The sequence below is a fragment of the Pteronotus mesoamericanus genome, unplaced genomic scaffold (genome assembly GCF_021234165.1).
Source record: "Pteronotus mesoamericanus isolate MK-2021 breed Mesoamerican mustached bat unplaced genomic scaffold, CSHL_Meso_final contig_90, whole genome shotgun sequence".
NCBI classification, from domain to species: Eukaryota; Metazoa; Chordata; class Mammalia; order Chiroptera; family Mormoopidae; genus Pteronotus; species Pteronotus mesoamericanus.
The window spans coordinates 18,552,790-18,576,823 of record NW_026555277.1 but is presented as its reverse complement, the minus strand read 5'-3'; the positions used below and the strand labels follow the sequence as shown (position 1 = coordinate 18,576,823).

General features: G+C 37.6%; 1 protein-coding gene across 1 annotated transcript in view; it reads left to right on the top strand.

Annotated features, from left to right (window-relative positions):
• Positions 1–24,034, top strand: part of PARD3B (par-3 family cell polarity regulator beta) — a 943,196-nt gene that overhangs the window by 756,339 nt on the left and 162,823 nt on the right. Inside the window, exon 19 of the mRNA XM_054585774.1 lies at positions 2,888–2,998. Coding sequence (XP_054441749.1) covers positions 2,888–2,998 — 111 coding nt within the window. The remainder of the gene's footprint in view (positions 1–2,887; positions 2,999–24,034) is intronic.

Here is a 24,034-nt window from a genome sequence, read left to right as displayed (position 1 = left end):
GTCTCAGAAAATCCAAAATCTCCAAATTTAGAAGATATTTAAGATATGGAGAAAAAACAAGCCTAATATCTGTAGAGTTTTGGCAACATTTTTGCCTTTATCAACTTCCTGAAGCATTATTCTACCTTTACTTCCTACAGTTTTTTCCCAATTATTAGTATATTTGATGACATTTTGAGGGTACTAAAGTATTAACTTCTTACATAAAAAATTTTAGAACAGTGGTGTTGATTCCTAAGACTTTTTTGCATGGGTCTGAAAATCTAAAGAATATATTCATGGAAACACACATTATTTAGATATTCCCTGTTTTGTAGGTTAAAGAGAAATCTTAAATATATCAATAAATCTCAATTAAACATTAATGTTCTCATGTTTTGTCTGTATTTTTTTCTGTCTTCCCTATTTACATGTATAAATGATATTAGGTCATTTCTTCATTGAGAAAGATTAGATTCAGTAAGGGAGGCAGGAAAGAGAGAGAGAAAAAAGGCTGGGAATGATGTTGTTAAAATTGATACTTGATCAACCAAGATCCCAAAACTAGACTGGCTACAGGAAAACAAAAGATGCAGTAGGAGCAGAGGCTGATAGGGAGATAGCAATGGGAAGAGAGAAAGTCCATGAAAGAGGATTTGTTCATTGGAATTATAAATTTAAAAAATATGCAGAAGAGTCAAGAGTGGCAGAGGCTTCTGAAGAAAGGATGTCGTCTGTATTTTAAGAACAGGACGATGGTTGCTGGTAGTGATGTCTCCGATGTGTGATACTTGCAGCTGCCACTTGACCAACAACTTCTGCTTTGGATTGAAACACAATCTAGAAAAGTAAATAAATATTAATCCATTTTTATGAAATTCAAAAGAAGGCATGAGTTTTTTACAAGGTCCTCATATGAGGAGATTCTGACTCACTGTGCATTTGTCAGGATGTTGGGGGACAGGTTTGGGGGGGAGGGGGATTGTTGGCAGTCACACTGAGAATTTATAATTTGAAAAATGTCCTCAGGTTAGAGTGACTTTTTACCCTGGCTATCAGCAAAGCATCAAGTCATTTTCTCTTTTTTTTAATGTGTGTTGATACCAAGACCATGGGAGATTGATTCTGAAGAAAGTATCTGTTGGGAAAAATGCCTGTCATTTAAGAATGTGTCCTACTAATAATTTAATAGCTTTTTTTAAACTTCAAATGTGCAATTATATTTTCTTAAAAATGCTAAGGAAACACACTGTTCTTTTAAAAGGAAACCTAGTGTTTTTAAAGGGAAACTGTTAGCTGTGGGTCGGAGTGTAAATTGGTACAGTTGCTACCAAAAACAGTTATGGAGGTTCCTCAAAAAAGTAAAACTAGAACTAGCATATGATTAGCAATCCAGAATCCAATATGTTTTGAATATATAGCTAAAGGAATTGAAATCAGGATCTTGTAGAGATATCTGCACTTCCATGTTCACTGTAGCATTAGTCTCAATAGTCACAATGTGGAAACAGCCTAAGCTCCCATCAGCAGACAAATGGATAAAGAAGATGTGGTATATAGAAGGTGGGGCAAAAGTAGGTTTACAGTTGTGAGTACCCAAAACACAGAGATTATTCTTGTATTATTATTTATTAACTCTTGTATTATTGTCTATATGAACAACTGTGAACCTACTTTTGCCCCACCCGGAATATGCAATGGAATATTATTCAGCCATGAGAGAGAAGGACATCTGTAATTTGAGACAACTTGGATGGATCTTGAAGGCATTATGCTAAGTAAAATAAATCAGATGAAGAGGACAAATACTGTATGATGCCACTCATATGTGGAATCTAAAAAAAGACAAACTCAGAGAAACAGAGAAGAATGGTAGTTACCAAGGGTTAGGTGGTGGGGGAAATGTAAAGATGTTGGTCAAAGGGTATAAACTTCCAGGTGTCAGATTAACAGATTTGGGAATCTAATGTATACTATAGTGATTATAGTTATAATCACTATAAAGTATCATGTACTTGATGTTGCTAGAAGAACAGATCTTAAATGTTCTCACAACAAAAAAGAAAAAGTAACTATATGCTGGGATGAAGGTGGAAGCTAATGTTATGGTGGTAATCATTTTGCAACTTATAAATTAGCAAACCAACACACTGTACACCTTACATTTATACAATGCTATGTGTCAATTGTATCTCAATAAAAGTGGAAAAAATAAGATATCATAATCGCTGCTGTGCTCAGTTCACAACAAATATGGGCACCAAGGAGTGTCAGAGAACACAAAGCCCGGGCTGACTTAGGAAGCCTGTGGCTACATAAGAGACTGAACGTTCTGTGGAGGAAAGAGTGTAGTGTAGGAGGCAACCCAAGTTCTAATCCCAGCCCTGCCCCGAACTTGTTGGGCGGTCTTGGTCAAGGCCCAAGGCCTCTCAGAGCTTCCAGTTCTCCATCTGTAAAATGACAGTATTGAAGTAGGTGTTCAGTAAGGATGCTTGCAGCACCATCATTTTATCACCCCGTGCGTTTAACCTTCAATGTCAAAACCACTTGGAGCTCTGGAGGCCTGTTTAGGAGGTCGATCAGTTTTTACTTATATATTAATGTTAACCTTTCAGTTCTTTAATCTCTACTGAATTAATGGTTTGACATTTTTACTCAGTCACATGATGTTGTGCATGCTGCACAATCAATATCTGAGGGGGAAAAGGAGGGAAGAAGGAAGAGAGTTCAGTAACTATATTATTTTTCTGCTTTCAATATCTTATTTTACTTCCATTTTATGCAACCTGATCTTGTATCACTTGGAATAAGAAATTACAGTTTAATGAGTTCATCTCATAAATATCTTAACTTTACCACAAGAAGAACATTATTCTTAACACTCATCTTCTCCTTCATGTTTCACTAGATTTGGAAAAAAGAAAGATGATAAGGGGGGCAAGCCTGAGCCGAAGGGCCCCCTGAAGCCCGGTGGCCTGAGAGAAGAGGAGCTGGAAAAAATGAAAGAGGAGCGGGAACGGTGAGTGGAAATGCCGGGCCCCGTTGTATTGGAGCCCACGGTCTGTATTTTATTTGGCTATTGCATCCATCAGCTGGATAAATTTCATTTTGAGAAGCACAGAGGGAAACTGATACAAAGGAAAAGGCACCTGATATAAAAGGAGACTGCCTGTCCTGGGGGATTTTTATTATATTTTGAGAAGAAATTAACTTTATGTTTTTATTATATCATTATTTATAATTTCATAATATACTACCCCTGGTTTTGACTCTATTAATGCATATTTTCCCTATGGTTTAAACAATGAGGTTTTTTTTTTAAATAAAATAGAAAGATCATTTTGATGTTGATGTTTAGGACTATCATATTTCCGCAGTCTGTTTCTGATTTTTGTCAAACAGTTGTACGCCTTCTTAATTTTATCCTGCTAAATCCATTTTGGGTGCTGTAATTTGAGAAGTCCATGTCCTTCATTTTTTAAGAGCCAGTGTCTTTTATTAGGCTATCAGCAAGTTGCAAAGCATGCCGCCCATCTGTTAAAGGGCCGGTTCCTTTTACTGGAATTATGACAGTTCGCGAGGGCTGAATTCTCCCATTTGAGGAGCTTCATGTTCCCATTTGAGCAAGAGGCCCTTCACATGTCTGTGATGTTAACTCTGGCACTTATCCCAAGTAGATGTGTAAATATCTGATCTTAAAACATGTAGTTGAATATTCATACTTCTCCTGAAAATTCTTTGCCTTTAAAACTAAATGGAGCTTGGAGAAAAACTGAGATTTGACAAAACTGGCATATAATTTTAGGTATTCAATTCTGACTTCATCATGCATCAAGTCAGATTCGTCCAATTCTTCACTTGCTTTTCATTCAGTAACAATAGTTCTTTTATTTTTTAGAAGAGTCTCTCATACTTATTTTAATACTCTAGTATGTGTACTAAGAAAATCATACTTATTCATTGTTTTCTAGCACAGAGCAGGCTGAGAGTATCTACTGTTAAACTTTGACCCTTATCTTGTAGAATATTCCCACTGGCTGACTTTATCAATAGCAAGAAAATAAAAAAAATCCTACCTAGTCCTTTCTCATTTCTAAGAGGGTGATAAGCTCCATCCCAGGGTCAGTGGAGCAGTTAAAAGGCTATCAAGCGCTTTCCATTGTTGTTGACCATTCACCTGATGGAGCTGTCCCAAAGACAAGAAGGGTGAATTCTCCATCTTAGCCCAAGTTGCAGTGATCCTGGAATGTAAAATGGAATTCAGGCTAAGGTTTTAATGCACGTATTGGCAAAAACACCTGTGTGGTAGGCCCGCATCAGGGGTCTTTGCGGCTCCATTGGCTTCACTTACCGAGATACCACATCCTATGCCTCCTCTTCAGCAAACTGAGCTGTTTGCTAGAGTGCAGACTTCACATTTTTTGAGGCTGAATACTTGCTTGGGACTGGAGTGGGAAGTGTGGGGTGAGGCGGTTACTCAGGGCAGCTAGGGAACTGTGTGCCAGCTAGAAAATTGATAACCCATAAAATAAGGTGGGTTGTCTTTAAGCAAGAGTTCATTTCCTTTCTGGTTTTGCCTTTAGGAAGCAGGTGCCTGAGGGAGTTTAGTTCTTAAAGCAAGGCTGTAAATTCACCTCAGCTGGCTATATAGGCTTCCGATCCAATTTTTAAAAAATATGTCTGGTCAAAATATTGACAGGACTGTGCTATTAGCCTTCATTTAGGCTCCGTCCCACACATGAACACATAAAACACATCTGATAGGGGTTTCCTAGAGACAACATTGTCTCAATCATATGTGAGGGGAAGAATTTGGAGGAGTTGATTTTATGGTTGGGTGCTATAGAATTAATGACCTTGGGCATTTCAACAGCTCGGGGGCCGAGGGCCGCAGGGGGTGGCGGGGGAGGCTGAACATTTGGCATTGTTCCCAATTCTGGAGTCCCATTTCTTAGCTCTCCATCATCCATAGGAAACCAATTCACAACTCCTAAAGAACTCAGCGAGTGTATCACTCTTTGTGGCATGGCTATGGAAAAAAATAAAATAAGAAAGAGTGTATAAAAGTTCGTAAAGTTGTCTTTTTTCTAAAACATTTGGAATTTATTAACTTAAGATGATTCAAGCCATCCTATTGCTTACTGGTTTTGTACTAGCTATCATAGACTTAACAGGTTTTCATTATCATATCTCTTTTACAAAGGATTTAAAGCACTTACGTAAAATATATACCATATAATGCTGAACCCAGCTTGTACCAGCTTTACCAGCTTGTGAGAAACAATTATTAAGCTTACAAGAATTCTGGGAGCTAGTTGATAAATCATTGAAATTGGTTATGGTGAGAGTATTTACTACTCCTGAGAAATTGGCAAATGCAATAAGCTGGGTTTGCTTTTTGAAAGAGCCAGTTTACACCATTGAGGGTCTATACCAGCTCTATTTAGTGTATAACCAGGAAGAAATTATCAAAAATAGAGGCAAAAAAATACTCATCCAAATCAAACCACAAGACTTCCTATAGCTGTGTTTCTCCAAGTGTGGTTCAAGGACCACCTGTGTTAGAGAATGAATCACTTGGGGCGCTTATTAAAAAATGAAGACTCTCGAATCCCACACCAGGCTTGCAGGATGACACTATCAGGAGTTGAAGGTCAGGAATCTGTGTTCAATCGGTAAGCCCAATGTGATTCTTCAGCATTCTAATGACAGAGAACCACTGACTTGGAGGGACAGGAATTGGCTGGAATGTTAGATTAAACTACCCTTATTTTGTGAAAAATGATACACAGATTTTTTTTTCCCAAGAGGACTGAATAACCCAGACTAAAAATACCTTCATCTTTTTTAAGTCCCCTCAGAAGCATCCTACCTTTCCAGCACACTGTGTCACAAACACAGGAAGACCCCTTGTTAGTGCCTCCACTTAAGAGAGTATGGATCACTTTTCCCCAGTACTTCCCATTCACAGAAAACTTAGAAAAACAGTAAGTTCATTAAGAAAATTTTGGAAACATAGAACAGTATAAAGACTATTACAATCATGTATAATTCCATCATAATTTTATAAGTATGATTAATATTTTATAACCCTTTTACTATATATATTTCCCTTGAAAACTTGGTATTCATACAGCATATACTCATATAGTATCTTACTTTTTCACAGCATTATATTATGAACCTTCCCCCATGTCATTGATGTTTTGAAAATATGTCACTTTGATGACTGCCTAATATTCTGTGAGAGCAACATACCATAACTTATTTATCTTTTATTGTCAAACATATAGTTTGTTTCCATTTTTTACTCTTCCAAATAGTAATACCTTGATGAGCACCCAGGTACAAAAGTCCTTGTAGATTACATTTTAAATCATACTATTCCTGTTTGAAGGCTCAATTTCCTTGTAACTGTTTCACTTAGGGGTTAATTTAACTTCAATTCTAAATTTTAGGATTATATCATACCTCTCCATTTCTCCCATTTTTATTATGATGTCCATATCTCATTTTTATTTATCTACATATCTAATATATGATATGGAACTATTTGGTACTATATATGAATAGCTTATTCATAACTATAGCTATGAAAAGGTCAAAAAAAAGTCATAACAGATGGATTGAGTTACTAGATTAGATTGGAGGAACTCAGAGACCAGAACAGTGTTTCTCAGTGGAGGGATGGGGGAGGGCAACTTTGTCCCCCAAGGAACATTTGGCTGTATCCGGAGACATTTTTGATGGTCACAGTTTTGAGGGGATAGGGGATGGGGGAGGGAGTCGCTACTGCCATGTACTTACTGGGTAGGGGTCAGGGACAAGGCTAAGCACCCTACAATGCACAAGACAGTCCCCTCCCCAACAATGACTTTTCCTACTCACGCTGTCAGTGTAGTGGCTGAAAGCCACTGTTCTAATCTCTGGACTTCACAAAGAGTGAGCATGCCCTCTTGGGCAGTAGAATTGATTGTCTCATAATGTCCTGTGGATAACACAGAGAAATATACACCAGATGACATAACCCTAGGCAGGGGTGTCCAACTTTTTGACGTCTCTGAGCCACACTGGAAGAAAAAAAGTTGTCTTGGTCCACACATTAAATCCATTGTGACACGTAACCACAAAAAAATCTCATAATGTTTTAAGTAAATTTACGACTTTGTGATGGGCCGTATTCATAGCCACGCTGGGACACATGTGGCCCACGGGCTGTAGCTGGACACCCCTGCGCGGGATTATTAGCTATTTGAGAAACGGTACCCCAAGATTGCTAATAAAAATTCCATCAGGATAAGCTTGCAAGAAAAAAGTTTTTCTCGAAATTTATTTTTAATGTTGGCCTGCTGAAATTGGCATCAAATGATGGTGCCTGTTGATCATATTTGAATGCCAAGAAGCTGCAGGGGTTGATAATGTGTCTGATGACAGAATCGTCTGGAACAATAGATTGAATCAAACACAAAGAAACTTAATAGGAATATATGTAAAGTCTTGCTTTTAGGTCCAGAAATGAACGGCACAAACACAGGATGTGGAAGGTTTGAGGTAATACCAAATATATGAAAAATTTGCCTGATGTTTTTAGTTGAGGGCAGGTTTAGCATGAGTCAATATGAGGATACGACTGCCAAAAAGGCTAATCTAGTCCTAGGCTGCATGATGGAAGTTCATGTACAAAGTGAAGGAAAAAACAATAATTCCAATTTTATACAGCTTAGATAATACCTGGAATATCCTATGCCTCTCTCACACACAAAGAATGGCAGCGCTAAATCCAAGTCTGTTAAAATGTGGAAGGACTGCATGAGAATGCATGGTCTGCAGAGGTAGCTGATTTCAAATGATTGAGGAACTTTCTCATAGGAGAGGAATTAGACATATTTTATATCATCTATTCTCTCTCTCTCTCTCTCTTTCTCCTCCTGACCCGTTCTTATTCATTCATTCATTTATTTTCTTGAAGACACCAATGAGGAATTATTTTAAGAGAGGTAGGCTTCAGCTTAGTGGAAGGGAAAACATCCTTTCAATAGGGGCGGCTCATGAGGCAGTGACTTTGTTGCCGCTGGAAATGTCTGATAAGGAGCTGAATGAGAAAGAATTAGTGCATCAGGAAAATATTGGACTAGACCAGAGTTTCATAAGCTTCAGTCATTGATATATTGCCTCCATTGCCTTATTTATATTTATATATATGCAAATAAATATATATAAATGCAAAATCATGAAAGTTAACTTAATTAAATACATTAAGCCACATACCATCGAAAATCATCTTGCATATCATTAATGCTGCATTTTTCCTTAGATTAGCTCTACGTTCTTTCCCTGATCTTAGGGTTTGAGAAATATATAAATTCCTAAGTACAGAAGCTTTTACTTTGAATTTCCCAAAGTAGCCTTTCTTGAACTTACAGGGGTCCATGTGGTAGTATATGCATTGTTCTTATCTGAGTGGACAAGTCTCAGTTTCTGGCTCAACATTGTGCATTAGGATCTCTTTTGTCTCACTTCTGATTTCCTGAGCTGATTATGTGTCCCCTCCTGAAACAAGTCAAATAGTCCATTGCAGGAAGCCCTGTTTTAAATAAACTCATTTTTTTTCCTGCTTCAGTGAGATTGGCCATAATTAAACATTAGTTCCAAATGCCTATGTCCATGGCTAGAAAGATGAATTCAATATTATATTCAAAGATTATTTCTTCTAGAATTTTTCATCAAGCTAGATTCAATTAGCATTTTCCGAACATTCAGATTATGTAAAGTAGTACATTGATCAGAAAGCAAGAGATTATTTTGGCCAGGTGCTGAACATATTTTTTTGTTTAATTCTAAGACTTGAACTTAAATTTGTAACCTTCTGCAAAGTGTGAAATTCACCAGATTCTTGGACCTGTAAAGTACCTAACTACATGCATGTTGTACTTGTATTTTTAATACCTCCTCAGTAGTCAGGTGGAGATCAGGTAAAGAAAAATATGTTCCCCTCATTTATTTAGGATTATTGTACTAAGGGGAAAAAAATCTCCTTTGACACCAAAGGCCGTCTTCTATTAAAGCCCCATATTACTGAAATAAAATTTCACTAAATGAAAAGTCTTACTAATATGGGGAGGGGAGTTTAATAGTATATGAGTTTGCCCTCCAACATTTTCTGTTACGCCTATGCTACTGTCAGAGTTTATTTTGCAAGGGGGCGCATTCTATGCATTAATGAAACGCTGTTTTTGTAGATCTTATTAAAATCTTAGGAGGGTAAATGAAGAGGTGAGGGGAAAAGAGGTGACCTCTGCAGTTCCAGGATTGAGAAGTATGGAAACATATGGCTCTTGTTTTCAACAACTGGCCTGAATGGAATGTCTAAGTGAAAGTGAAGCTCAGACTTCGGAAAGTTAATCTGGTTCAGTGTCTGAATTCAAGGTTCTAAGTTTTCTTGCCTTTTAGCAAGCCTTCCAAGAACTGCAGAGGCTTCTCCCTCGCCTTATCAGCAGAGCTGCTTGTGGCCTGTTCCCTTAGTTTAAATCAATAACATGTGTTTTTGATATTTGGCAAACCAAGATTTAATTATGCAGCTGCAAGTTCCCCACATAAACGAAATGCATCTTAGAGAAATAAAAACATTCAGAAACCATTTATAGTTTGAGAATACAAGTGGGTGAAAATCTATTCCCAGCCTCTCAGCATTTTATTTAATTTTGGGAAATTTTTATGTAACTGGAAATTGATATGAAAACCAGAATAAGGCAAGAGTTTATCCAACATTTGTTCCTGCTGAAAAATGAAGATGTTTATTGTATTCTAAGAAAGGAAATGAAAGTATTATATTCTGAATTAGTATTTTAGCTGTAACCCACACAGGCATTACCCTCCTAAATACATAGAGCAACAAATGAATTGATAGGATTTTTTCATTATTGTATCCTGAAGAGAGTGCTTATTTTATTAAAGAAACCAGAAGGCTGATTTCTTTAATATGCCAAGAGAGTCCCTATAATTAATTATTTACTGAACTTAAACTTTGGCAGTATTTAAACTGTTGAAAACACCCATGTTTTGGCATGATTACATGCAAATGATTAATTCAGCATGGTTTTACTCCTCACTGACTATCCCTGTCTTCTGCAGTAGAATTTGCTAGGCTGTGGTGTGGGCAAAATAAAACGCTGGAAGGCTTCCCAGTTTTAATAGTCCCAATTTATTATTACCACTGAACCCTGATCAGATCATGGACTGGATTAGGTCCCAGTTTTTCAAAATGCCCCAATTTATGGTTCCCTTAGAATTCTGATAAAAATGTATATTTGAATAAGGCTTTGGTTGGCTAAACGAGATCCAGTTAATTACTTTTAGATTCTTATTAGGTCATCACTGCACAGAAGTTATGAAAAATATTACTAGATGATGTTTCTCAGGACAAGGTCATGTTCTCATTTTATCCTGAGAGAAAAAAGCTATCAGATTTTTTGTTTTTCATAGTGCTAACCATATCAGTGAGTGAAAAAAAGATTCGCCACATCCTGGTAATAACTCCTGATGTTTGTGTTACAGTAAGGATGGCCTCCTTTCCTAGAATAAGAATTGGAGGTGGGGGGAGAGAGAAAGAGAATGCACGAACACACACAGCATGGTGGCTACACCTCACCACCCCTCGTTCAGAGGCCATCTTTCAAGATTTACTTCTAATTTAGAAGGATGAAGGGGAGAGACACAGGGGGATGCTGGTGACTTTGATATCTGCACTTTATTTGACAATCATAACACCCATCTTCTCAGAAATCCTTGTGGTCACCAAAAAATTTGGCACTTTCCTATATTCCTCTAGACGAGAGATGGGAACACCTACATCCTAATGCCATGCCAGCATTTTTATGAGCCAGAATCCTTTTATGGAGCCTAAATCAATGCTAGAAGTGCTGTATTAGCAACTACTTGTCACCTGAGCTGGATTAATACATAAAATGAATCACTTGACTGGCATGCTTTCCAATAGTCGTTCAGACAAACTTCGAAGATTAAAGTACACCAGCTCTTTAAAAAGTATTTTAAGAGGATACTTTTATATTCAAATACCCTGGAGTGCCATATTATATTATTGTATTCAATTATAGTACCGTTGAAATATATTCTTAAAAAGAAATTATACTAATCTACTTAGAGTGGTCCCACAGAAATGTATAGAATACTTGATCTGAATTTTTTAAAAAACACTTGGAAAGAAGTTCTAAGTTCTGTTTATCTGAATATTTTCTTTTAATAAAGACATAAAAATATATTCGACATAATCGATAAACTTTGGTCATGCACTGAACTTTATGCCAACCAGAGATACAGATATACTTGATTCAATGGAGGTTACCTACAGCAATGGTGGAATTCATAAGAGCATTTTCCATGAGAGCTTTGGGCAACTGTAAACAAGTAGAAAGCCATTTGGTGACTAGCGTTTAGGAATTAGAGTCCAATACTCATTTTATCAACTGTTTTCGTGCCTTTGGATAAACCACTTTTGAGAAGGTATTCTTAAAGTCCCTCTTTTTATTACCGTGAAAGGAAATGGTAATAATATTTTAAGGCCTCAGTTTTGTACATTTTGTTTGGATAAAGTGATTTTTAATTGCTAAGTTTCTTTGAAGAAAAAAGTTAATAAAAGTTAAGTGAATCCAGAATATTTACTATGGTCTAGTTTGGGGCTAGACAATATACAAATAAACTTAATTTGTTAAAAGTGCTCTGAAAATTATGGACAAATCAAACTATTGCAAGTCAAATGGTATTTTCTAGAATTTCTAAAGTACGTATGTCCCCTTCATTTCTTATTTGGACATATGTTATGTTGTATCCTGCTTTGGAAAGTTTCCAGGACATCACAGCCACTCTGGAGGCTAAGGTTGGTCATTGTTCACGTAGGCTGGCAAATTCTGAGAGTTGAAAGGATACTCAGCCTATTGTCTTCCAGAGTCTGCTCTTTCCCTTTCACATTCTTTATATAGTGGCTTACCTAGGTCTGTGATTTACAAACACAGACTTTGAATATGCTTTTTTTCCCAAATTCCCTGGGCATTTTTCACCTGGGAGTGATGTTCCCTGCAGGGCACATTTACCAATGTCTGAAGACCTTTTTAGTTGTCGGAGGTGCTACTGGAATCCAGTAGGCAGAAAATAAGGATGCTTCATACCACCTTACAATGTACAGGACAGCCTCCCTACGAGAAAGGATTATCTGGCCCTAAATGTCGTGCTGAGGTTAAAAAATCCTGTTTTAAATAAATAGATAATTATATAATATGGCTATAGATGGACATATTTAGATAGAAATATGCTACAGATATTCAGTATCTCTGTGGTTAGACCTGAGGATGTGTATTTTAAAACCAGTTCTTAAATGATTGTTGTTATAACTACGTTTGGGACCACCTGCCTCGGTGGTGGCCTGGGAGGCCTGTGGCCAAGTGGAAAGATTACAAGACCCAGGAGTGTGTCAGACCAGCATTAAAGGCCTGATTCTGCTGAACACACTGTTGAGCTACTTAACTGTTTTAAGCTGCTGTGTTCGCATCTGTTAAATGAGAAGGCTGTCTTTTAGTCTGTTGTGAAAAGTAATATTTATGAAGCAAGCACCTGGCTCACCCTAGGTGCTCGGTGTTATTTTCTGACCAGCTCTGGGGATTCAAGACCCCAGATAATCCATTCCATAGCCTTTGGGAGTCCAGAACGCTCTGAGACGCACCATCTGTGAGAATTGCTGAATTGGATACAATCATGATGAAGAAGGCCAACTTGACTGCAGGCTTTGCCCAGCTGGGAGCAATGCCAGATAATTCCATTCAAGAAGCTTCTCCTCATTTCTTATTGATCACTGGTTGCAAGTTGCACCTCATAGTGATCGTGGCATGAGATGGCAGCACAGTAGCAGGGAAGAGCTGGCTGCCACCAGTGCTGGGCATCATGGAAAAAAATTCAGGAGGAGGGGCACAAATGTCATGGGCAACTGCCAGCCTCTTCAAGTCCACAGGGTACGGGACTGCAGAAAACACTTGTAACTACAGTCATTAAATTCACAAAATCCCCACTTTGCATTTTTGTTGTATGTATTATGTTAAGAAGGGGTAACTTTCACCTGGTAATATTTCAAATTCAGTCTTCAGTGGAAATGGAACAAACATGTCCTTTTTCTCGCCATTCACTCTCTCTTACCTACCTGTTCTTGCTCTGTAGTTTAATTACTTAGTGACTTTATAGCACATCTGAATTGACTTCAGATTGATGTCCAAAGGAGCCTGACCCCTTTCCCCTGCTCAGACTGCTGCCTCCTCCTGCTTTGTGCCCTTTGTTTGATTTTAGTATAGAAAGTTAAAGAGGTTAAAGTGGTTTGGGCTATTGCATAAAAGTGTGTTTTTCAAGAGGTCACTTAAAAGAGCCTTTTTTTTAAAGAAAAACAAACAAACAAAAAAAAAACAACCAGCCGTGGCTGGTGTGGCTCAGTGGATTGAGTGTCAACCTGCGAACCAAAGAGTCGCTGGTTCGATTCCCAGTCAGGGAACATGCCTGGGTTGCAGGCCAGGTCCCCAGTTGGAGATGACAAGAAGCAATCACACATTGATGTCTCTTTCCTTCTCTTTCTCCCTCCCTCCCCCTCTCTCTAAAAATAAATAAATAAAATCTTTAAAAAAAACAACAACAACAACAATTGGCTGTTTAGATCGAAGCTGTAAGTATTCGTTTTCTTGGGCATTGAAAATTAATAATTTGTGAAATCATGATTTCTTGAAGTAGAGATCGTTTAATATAACAGGTTGGTAAAGGGATCAGTAAATAATAGCTTTTGATCAGTTATTCTGTGCTCTAAAATTATTAATGGCTTTGGGTTGCCTACTGTATACAGTTTCAACTTCTTAGCCTGATAGTCCTGACAATAGCTTAGCTTTCCAATTACAATTTTTACTTCTGGCCAAGATGACCTGTATATCCCAGCCATTTTGGAATGTTCAGTTTTTTTGAGATTACTATGTAGTCCATTCCTATCTCTGTGCCATTCCTAATACCATTTCCCTTGCCTAGAAACCCTCCTTCTGCATAAGTTGGTCTAAATCAATGGAAATTCAGAAAACCTCACTTCTTTCATTATACCTTCCCAAACCACCTAAATTGGAAGAAAATTGTTCCACTAAATAACTTGAGTGAAGTGACTTAGTTTTCTTATCTTCCATTTGTTTAACTGCAAAATGGGTATGTAGCCATTGTAGCATCATAATATTGTTGTGAGGATTAAATGAGATACTGATGTGAAGCATTCGGAATAGTGCCAGGCATGGAGATGCTCAGTAAATGGTGAACTTACTGTTTTTCTTGGAGACAGTGTTTATTTTAAAGAGAATAAGCATTAAAATCAAGCAGCATTGCCTCCCAAGCCAAACTCTTCTCAGCATTGGCTACGTAGTTGTGCACGCTTTGCTGAAACCTTCGGAGCCTCAGCTTGCTCTTTTGGAAAATTTTTTCATAAAGGAGAAATAATATCTAGACTTCACAGTCCCTATGAAATTTACATAAGATGAAATAATTAAAGCATCTAGAGCAGGCCTTGGCATATGGTAGATACACATTGTTATTATTGTTGTTATTTTGCTTCATTGAATTGTAGATGTTTGTGATTACAAACATGCCTTCTCTCCCTTACTATCTTGTAATTTCCTTGAGGCAAGGACTACATTATAGTCATTTTTCTATTTCTCTCAGCATCTAATACATTACATTTCACAGAGTAGGCACTCAATAAGCAGTTGCTGAGTTGTGGGCGAGTGAATGAATGAACAAATATAATTTTAATTTTATATTTCAAGTGAATAATCACTAGAATGGAACCAAGAGACAGAATAGGCAAAATCAATGCTTGACAGAGCTACAGAGTTTAGAAAAATAAGACTGTCCCTTGGGCTATGAAGTGGTGTCAAGAAGTGTGAGGTCATTTGTAACCAGCAGTAGGACAGTGGAAATGGACCATTGGCACATGGTGGCCAGCCTATCAGGTCTATCTACACTTGTTTCCCTGTCATTGAGCCAGATCCTGAGAGAAAAGACCTTAAAGTGAGTGAAATGGAACTGCTATGGTCCTAGAGAGTTGTTTATTTTTTTAATTGGGCTTTTGTCCTCATCCTCTTCTATTGGCATAAATTTAACCAGTTGAAATTATTTTTAAGTACCATTCATATCAACTTCTAAAAGTAAAAGATATGCCTTTATAGGGAAAACTGAATTTGATTATATAGAGGAGACACGCTGTCCTTGGCTTATTCTCCATCAAAGAAGGAGCTTTTTTGTACTTCATGTTGAGCTATTCAATCAGAATTCATGGTGCAGAGTATATTCCAGGGGTACCAGCATAGAGAACTGTAATGGGAAGGGAGGATTATGAAAAATAGTAACAGCCATTGGTAATATACCAGATGCCATGAGCCACTCACTCCTGGAGGCAACATTACTAAAATTCTAGTCCATAATTAAGAGTCCACATTACCATTAAATTACAGTTTTTATCTTATAATTTCTTATTTTATACTGTCCTGCAATTTCTTGCCTTGTCTTCTTATCTAGATCCTAATTCTCTTGAGACACAGATTGTAACTACTACTTATTTCATTTTTTTACATCTCATTTGTGAGGAGATATTTAGTAAAGTATTGGTTGAACTAAAAGTATAAGATAATATAATATCAGGCTTAAAGTAGGTTATTTTTAAAAATTGAGAAAATCCTAAAAATCAATGGGAAAATAATTAATAACTATGTGTTAAAACAGATTGCCTAAACTGACAACAGGCAGAAGAGAGGTGGTCCAGGGCTTGGTGAAAAAAGGTGAAGGAAATAAGCAAAAGAAATATTCAAAAACAGAGACAACAGCATGGGGACTGCCAGAGGGAAAGAAAGGAGCTTGAGGGGAGGTAGAAGAGGGTAAAGGAGGGATAAATAGTGATGGAAGGAGTCTTGACTTGGAGTGATGAACACACAATATACAGATGATGTATTATATAATTGTACACCTGAAAGCTATATAATGTTATTAACCAATGTCACCCCAATAAATTTAAAAAGTAAAATAAAATAGATTGCCTAAAATTCTTGGAAGTATAGTGTTCTGCTTAAAAATTACCCTTATTATAACAGTAAACACCAGTTTTAAAAAATAAAAAAAAAATGACTAGATAAGGAATTGCTCAGACAAATCTCTTTAAAATAATAGCAAACTCTATTATCAACAGTATCAACAGCTAATTAAAAATTCTCTTTATGAAGCTATAAAAGATGGCATATTTCCAATTCAGATTGACACCGAGAACATAGAGATAATTGATATTTGTTCAATAATCCTAAAATGTTTCACAGTCTCTAATAGAAGCTGTGATAGCCAGAGAAAGTTTCAAGTGCTAAAAATATGTATATTCAAGGCATTTAAAGATATTTTCAGATCAAATAATGTGTCTCTGCAGAAAAATACGATTTTTTAGCTGAATGAGCATCAAAGGACATTTTAGTGGGTTGACTTTGTTTAAGAAAAAATCAGAGTCAAGGAAATACATAATGTAACTCATATGTTTTTTTTTTAATCTGCTTATAGTAGATGTAATAAGAAAGTCATGAGAGGATAATTTACTGGTTGAACTTTGAAATTTCAGAGTTGTGTTTTATAATGGTCACATAAACAAATGCATCTTGAAAAAAATTATGCAAAGACCATTAAATATTCCACTTTGGAAAAACAGGATCATAGCTTTAACAAAATGCTTTTGTATTATAGTTGACTGCTTTTGACATTAAATTAAATGTGTAGCTGTATATTTTTACAGAGCAGACTAAAAACTTGGTGTAGTAATTTTTCTGCTTTTTAATAATCAGTTATATCCTCAGTAATTATAGATTTGTCTTCTCAATTTCAAAGGATGGGACAGGTAAGGCCTAGCAGAAAAAGGCTTTACCTGAAACAACAACATTTTACAAAATGTTAAGAAATGGGCAGTCATTTCTTGAAAAAGCATAATTCTTCTTTTCACCAACAGAATTTCAGTGCCAAGAAAACTGATCTTACGCTAAAATATTCTCTGCCTCAAATATGCATATGACTTAAGATTAAAAGGGATGTCTAATAGCATTGACCAAACCACATCATCAAATGAGAAATATTCAGAGGAAATAAATATACTCTGCTGGAGCTAATCATGCAGCCCTCACTGGTCAGTCCGAAATAGACTCTGCAGATGTCATTACCATGGTTTGCCTTGCCACAGTTTACATAAGCTTGGCTCTGCCTAAGTTCAAATCATTTTTTTTACAGTAACACAATAAACCAATATGGGGTGTGAACCAAAATGGAAATTCAACTTATCAAAATATTCTTAGATTTTACTTCTAAGCAGGAGGGGAGGAACACATTTTGCTAAAAGCATGCCAATTAGGAAGGGAAAATTGGGGAATATTTTCAAATATCACAAGTTAAAAAGTAAAATGTGTAGTGTTTTTACAACTTTTCTGGAGCATTTGAAAACATATGAAACTATGCAGACATGTTTATGACTCTATTTACACATTCGTTTTTACATTGCCTTATAATTAGATGACATAGGAAAGGAATGTTTCCATCTAACAAAACATGAGAAACAGTTTCAGACATAGACTGAGAGTGCTTAAGTTTTATTTTATTACTTTGTGGCATCAAAGGACATTTTTTGGGTATTAAAAGAGCTTAGCTGTCTGAAAGTTTTACTGTTTGTGGGAATATCTGTAATGTTGTAAACCCATGAAAGACTGTGTGTGTTTGTGTGTGTGTGTGTGTGTGTGTGTGTGTGTGTGTGTGTCTGTCTGTCTGCCTTTGTGAGATTGGTAGTTACATAGATAGAAAATACGCATACAGTTTTATTAGTGCTCAGTGCTGCGCTTCTTAGCCCCCTCTCAAACAGTCAATAATCATTCCTTGACTGGTTAGAAAAGTAGTTTTCAATTTTAAATCAATTATTATAGAGCATCAGTTACATACTGCATAAAAGGATATTCATGAAGAGAATTGAGTACTTGGAGGAAAGGGAAGTATTGAAAAGAAAAGGAGAGAATGGCAGGGGGCAGGGTGTGGACCACCATGTGGGGAAACCCGCATGCCCCCTTCCACACTTCATCCCTGAAACATCCCTGAAGGCTGCACCGGCCGGGAAGCGGAAGTAGGTTTTTCATTTTGTTCAGTGAATACAGCGGGTTGGCTCAGATAATTAAGGTAACATTCTTATAGGGTTGATACTATATAAACCATACCCTTCTATTGACAGTTGATACATTCAAAAATCAGTTCATACTCACTGGTGCAAGTACTGTAACAGATATTAAGGACTCGGAGGTTAGGGTTTTTGTTTGTTTGTTTTTAGGTAGGAGAAGGAGGTCTTTGTCGTCAAGCAATTTGCAGTTCTTATAAGTAGCCCAAAACTGTACCTCCAACCCCAGGTGAACATCTAAAATGTGTTCTCTTGATCAAAGACCTTCAAGCTAAGGGTACAAATGAACCCCTATTTTCAGGGAGAACAAGACCTGAGAGACCAAGTCATCTGTGTAAACAAAAGCTGGCATATGCCATCCTGACCATAGTTTATTGAGTGCATCTCATTGCCTCTCTTCCTTGTAACCCTCCAGCCTGATCCCCACATGCGGGAGCCTTCCTTCGAGAATCAACTTGGCTGGCTGCCTTTACTTTCCACAGAAGTGCAGACGTGACTCGTAATCTACTCTGTGTTTAACAGTCCTAGGTACATTCAGACAAGAGGTACACTGGAGGCTGGCCTTCTGCAGGGACCCTCGAATGAGGTCTTTGTTGAGTTCCACTTACTACTTGTGAATTTTAAGGTCTAACAAACATGCTTGTTTCTAACAGGCCACACTTGTTTGAATAAACTATTGCTAATCTTGACCATCTTGTATTCTCTTTTTCTTTTTCTTGTCTCTTTTTTAATTTTTCACATTCTTATATGAAAGGTCACTTTTAGTTGGTCACTTCAGTTGAATAGTTTCCGATTGCAATTCCAAAAACACATAAGAATGATCTGTAATTTGATGAATTTTAATATTTTTGATCACCTGGGGAACAAACAGTCTATTTTACATCCCTAGATCTTTTTCCTCAGGATACACCATCATGCCTTTGAATCTGAAGTTAAGTTACAGTTATATCAAATTTTTCCACTTAGAGGATTTGGGTAGGCACTTTCTGCTATGATTTACTTTTGACTTTTTAATTATTTTTGGCCTGAACTCTTCAATAATTCAGCAAGCATTAATTGAAGAGCTAGGCACTTAGGGGAAATCTCAAGATGAGTAGAACACAACCTAGTCCCTGCCCTCAACAAGTTCATGATTAACAGAGAGGAGAGAAACCAATACACAACTAATTACAATAAATTTAAACTTTGATAAATAGTGCCATGGCATATAAAATGCTGTATAATCACAGAGAAGGCTGTTATTATGAATAAATAGCGTTAAAGCTGGGACAGTGGAACAGACCTCCTTTACCCACTTGCAGTGAAATCATTAAAATCAATTATAAAGTACAACTTAACTGGGCAACATATTGAAAGAGACTTTTAAAAGTTTAAATTCTTAGTCCCATCAATAATATATGATATTTTTGCTGCTAACTAGAGCGGAATTTAAGACTCAGGAAAATTTTTCTTTGAAATCTAAGGGATTTTCCAAGCAATCAGGGTGCTTTTAATTATAGTTTCTTTCTTCAAAGCTGACAGAGGGAACAATGGATAAGTTTAGGGCGAAACTTTCTGGGAAAATAGTGGTTAGTTGAGTCAGGCAGACAGCTTCATTTCCCAGTGGTCTGTGCAAATTTTGCCAAAATACTGCAGTTGATCGGTGGGTTGTACACTATCTATTTGTATATAGGTCTATGTGCTCCAAATCTTTATATAACACCATATTCCAAAAAGGCAGAGCAAATTGAACTTTTGTTACAGTTTTGATCAAAACTGGAAAAACTAACTAGGGTAACAAAAGGCCACTTTTTTCCCTTTTGACCCATATATTGGCACAGGTATGATGAAACTCAGGCCATCCGAAAAAGCAAGTTCAATGTTTTGTACAATTCTCTTACCCTTTAAACTTTTCAGGTTAGTAATTATACCCCAACTTCATTCACCTGGATTCAGCTAAACAGATTCTTTTATAATTCTTTTGAACACTTTACCTGTGGGGATGGAGGGAGAATCAGGAGAAAATAAGCCACACTGCCCAGGGCCAGGCACGGGCTAAGTACCAACAACTGTAGATGAAATGTAACAAGTCAACTTAGAGCTGTTTACTTACTCCGTGGTGATCCTCAGTATCTCAAGCATTACAGGATGAGTATTGGAGCTGAGAAGGATGGTCTTCAAGTGATGTCCGTTCTCAATCTTCTAAAAATAAATTCTGTTCAGTGTGTTCAGTTAGGGTAAGTCAAAGGATTAGCATGTTTTAGAAAGATTCGCAGCCAACAGATTCAAACCAGAAGCATTTGCTGCTTTGTTCTCAATCAAGCTAAAAAGTTCAGTTAGCCATAACACCCCCACCCCCTGAGCATTTCTCCAATCTGGATCACCTAGCAATTATTAAAATTACATACTTTGTCTAGGGTTCCAAGTAGAACTGGGAAGAAGCTGGAGGAACCGTGTGCATGCTTTTCAGACACACTCATTGTGTGCTCGTGTGAGGATGGTCTGAGGATCCTCTCTGCGACTTGCCCCGCACCTATGTCAGAAACGAAGGGCTGTTGTTATTCTTGCTAACAATCGCTGCCACCCATGCACAAACCACACTCTTCTAATAGCTTTAGTTGTAGTATTAAGTCATTTAGCCTTCTCCCTTTGCGTAGGTACTATTATATTTCTTGTTTTACAGGTGACAGAGGGTTAAATAACTTGCCCATGGTCACACAATTAGAGTGTGGCCGAACTCGGTTCCAAACCCAGGTTCTCGGGCTCCTTCTGCCATTCTGCTTCCCCGTTTCTGAAGCGGCAGTGCATCAGCCTGACCATCAGCAGCCGCTGGGCTACCGGGAGAAAGGCCTTGCTTCGGTGGCACTGTAGGGTAAGCAGGCTGCCTCCTGTGAAGATCTTAAGGCAGAAGTATAAATGTAAATGTCCCTCATTAAAACCGTAATTAATTTATTAAAAGTGAATGGTTATTATTTCAGGGATGAATGCCTGGTGGAATATGCTGATTATTTTAATGAGCCAAGAGGTTCTTCAGGGATAACTTTCACTGTATATTTGCAAGCAGGTCACTGGAAGATTTTCTAAGGAAGGGAATAAAAAGATCGCTGCTTATTTTTACGTTTTCCTTTATTAAAAATGCTAAAGAAAATGTGTACTGTATAATGCATTTTGGGGAAACAATAAGAAAATATCTTTAGGAAAGGACTGATATCAGCTTTTGTAAATCCACAGTTGTCCTTCTGAAGTGTCGTTTCTGGTGTCACAGACGTCAGCTGCCAGGACCGGCCTGTGTGGGTATTGTGCCCACAGTAATTCCTCCAATATAATTGTTATGTTTGACATTTACAGCCAGTCATTTAGGTTCCTTCTTCTATGTCCCACAGTAAACAGATATTTTTAATTATAATCTATTAATGACACACAGCATGAAAGCTTCCAGCATTTGGCTTACTTTGTCTCTAGGGTGTAAGGTTGGTTTCATCACTTATATTTCTACATTGCAAGAAAGAGTCACATTGACACACCATCCTAGGCTCTGAAAGGAAATAAGTCATGCCTCAGTACTTTTATTTATCAATTTTATTTATTTATAATCTGTATTAGTTTCCTATTATTACTGCTGTATCAAATTATCACGAACTTTGTGGCTGAAAACAAAACAGATTGATTCTCTTACAGTTCCAGAGGCCCCTATTCAGAAATCGATTTTACTGAGATAAAGGACAAGTTGTAGGCTGGCTGATTCCTTCCACAAACTCTAAAGAAAAATCCACTTCCTTGCCTTTATTGGGCTGCCTGCATTCCTGTCTCCTGTCTCCTTCCTTTATCTTCAAAGTGCATCTTCCCAATCTTTGTTTCCATCGTCACACGGCCTGTTCTCTCAGACTCTGCTTCCCTCTGCTTCCATTACACTTTTAAGTGCCTACCATGTGCCAAGCACTGTGCTAGATATTGGGGTCATATCAGTAATCTGCAACTAAGTCCCCGGTCTTGTGGAGCTTACATTCCTGTAAAGAGATAAAAGAGACCAAATCATGTGGTGATATTAACCCTAAAAAAAAAAATAAAATAGAGTGCTATGAAAGGAAGATGGGACTGGAAGGGGTGTCTGAGATGCTAAGACTCAAATCACAGCGTCAGGCCAGTCGCACGAAGCGCTGGGGGCAGAGGGTTTCTGACAGAAAGAACAGCAAGTGCTAATCAAGCCTGAGGCAAATGAAGCCCTGTTACTGGAGTCTGATAGCTAAAATGGAGAATAGCGTAAACCAAAGCCATGGAGGACTTGTGTCTGATGATACAGGCTCATAATTTGTAGTGAGGTGATTGATGTTCTCTAAGTGTAAAAGGAAGAATGGAAGTGTTTCAGACTGAGAAGCAGTTCAACTTTTACTCTTTACGTGATCATCCCAGCTGCTATCTGAAGAAAGGATCCCCCCTGCAGGGAGATCTCTTGCCACACTCTTCCTCCCCTTTAAAATGTCTGCTTCCTTATTGCCATTAGGTGGAAACTGACTATCTAAATCTCAGGTAGTAATGACGGGAATTAAGGATGTTTCCCCACATCTTAACACTCAGACCACTGCAGTACCCTGCTAGTCACAATAAAAAATGCCAACCTCTCTTTTATTCCCTATATTTGACAGTCATTTTGGCAATTTGTGCTTCCAATAGGAGGTAAACCAAACCTCTTTTCAATTGTTAACAGATTTCTTATATTAATTATAAACAAAATTTGCAGCAAAGGGCCCCTAGGTGGACCACAAAATAGGGAGCCAGCTGAGCAATGGAATGCTGTGGTCAGAACTGAGAATGACCACTCAAAAGAGTATGTCTGACATGATGTCTGTTGGTCTTTGTGGACGGACAAATGAGGGTAGAGCAGACGTTAGGCTCCCATGTGCAAAAACCCACTGGCTCTTATATCAGATCAAAAATCCTCACTGTCATTCTCAAGACCATGGGCGTGTAATATATGCTCCCTTAAATAGCTTCCCTCAAACTACACTGAGGTGAAAACCAGTAGTTGTGGCTGAACATTTCTCCTCATTATCCATAGGAGCAGGAACAGGGTGATTCCTTGTAGTTATCTTTTTACCTAAGTGTCCAACATGTCATTGGCTGAATCACTGCAGACACAATGGATGCCATCTGCGTTAGCTTGTTGGACCTTCTCCGATGGCTGCGTGGTGGTAGTCGTCAAAGGTAGTAGTTGGCTTTTTCTCATGTTCCATTCTTAGCATGTCCATGAAGGAGGGCCAGATGGCCGGGATACTCCTGGTGCCAGTTCGTCTTAGAATTGGACCCCTATTAAGGAAACTTTGCTAACATTTTGGAATTAAGAGGGGACCTCAGTTTGCAGACATGATGGACAAGCCAGTGGTTCTTCCATCTGTCAAAGTCCCCTGACCTTTTAATCTTATCTAGCGCAGTTTTGAGTACACATTAAACTTGCAATAAATGTTGGAACCAAAGAAACCAAGTTGACTGACAGGTTCCAATTTTTTTAGCATGTGTCTGGACTTTTTGAGAATAATCTATATGGTTTCTCTGGGACAATGTAACATCTTAAAAAGGCAAAAATAACAATCCTAACAAACACTGCAGAAAATGCAGTGGTTTAATAAAATATTTTTGCTGACTTGTTCAAAGTCTCTTGTATAAATAGGATAGGAGGGAAAAGACAGTACTTTCCGGTTTTTTTAAAACACTTTCTCATGCAGAGTACATGATGATGGTGACGTTACGTATAAAATGCGTGTTGATCCTGTCTCAGATACAGTCGTGGTTCCACACTTGGTTTGTCCAGGTTCCATGTATGGTATG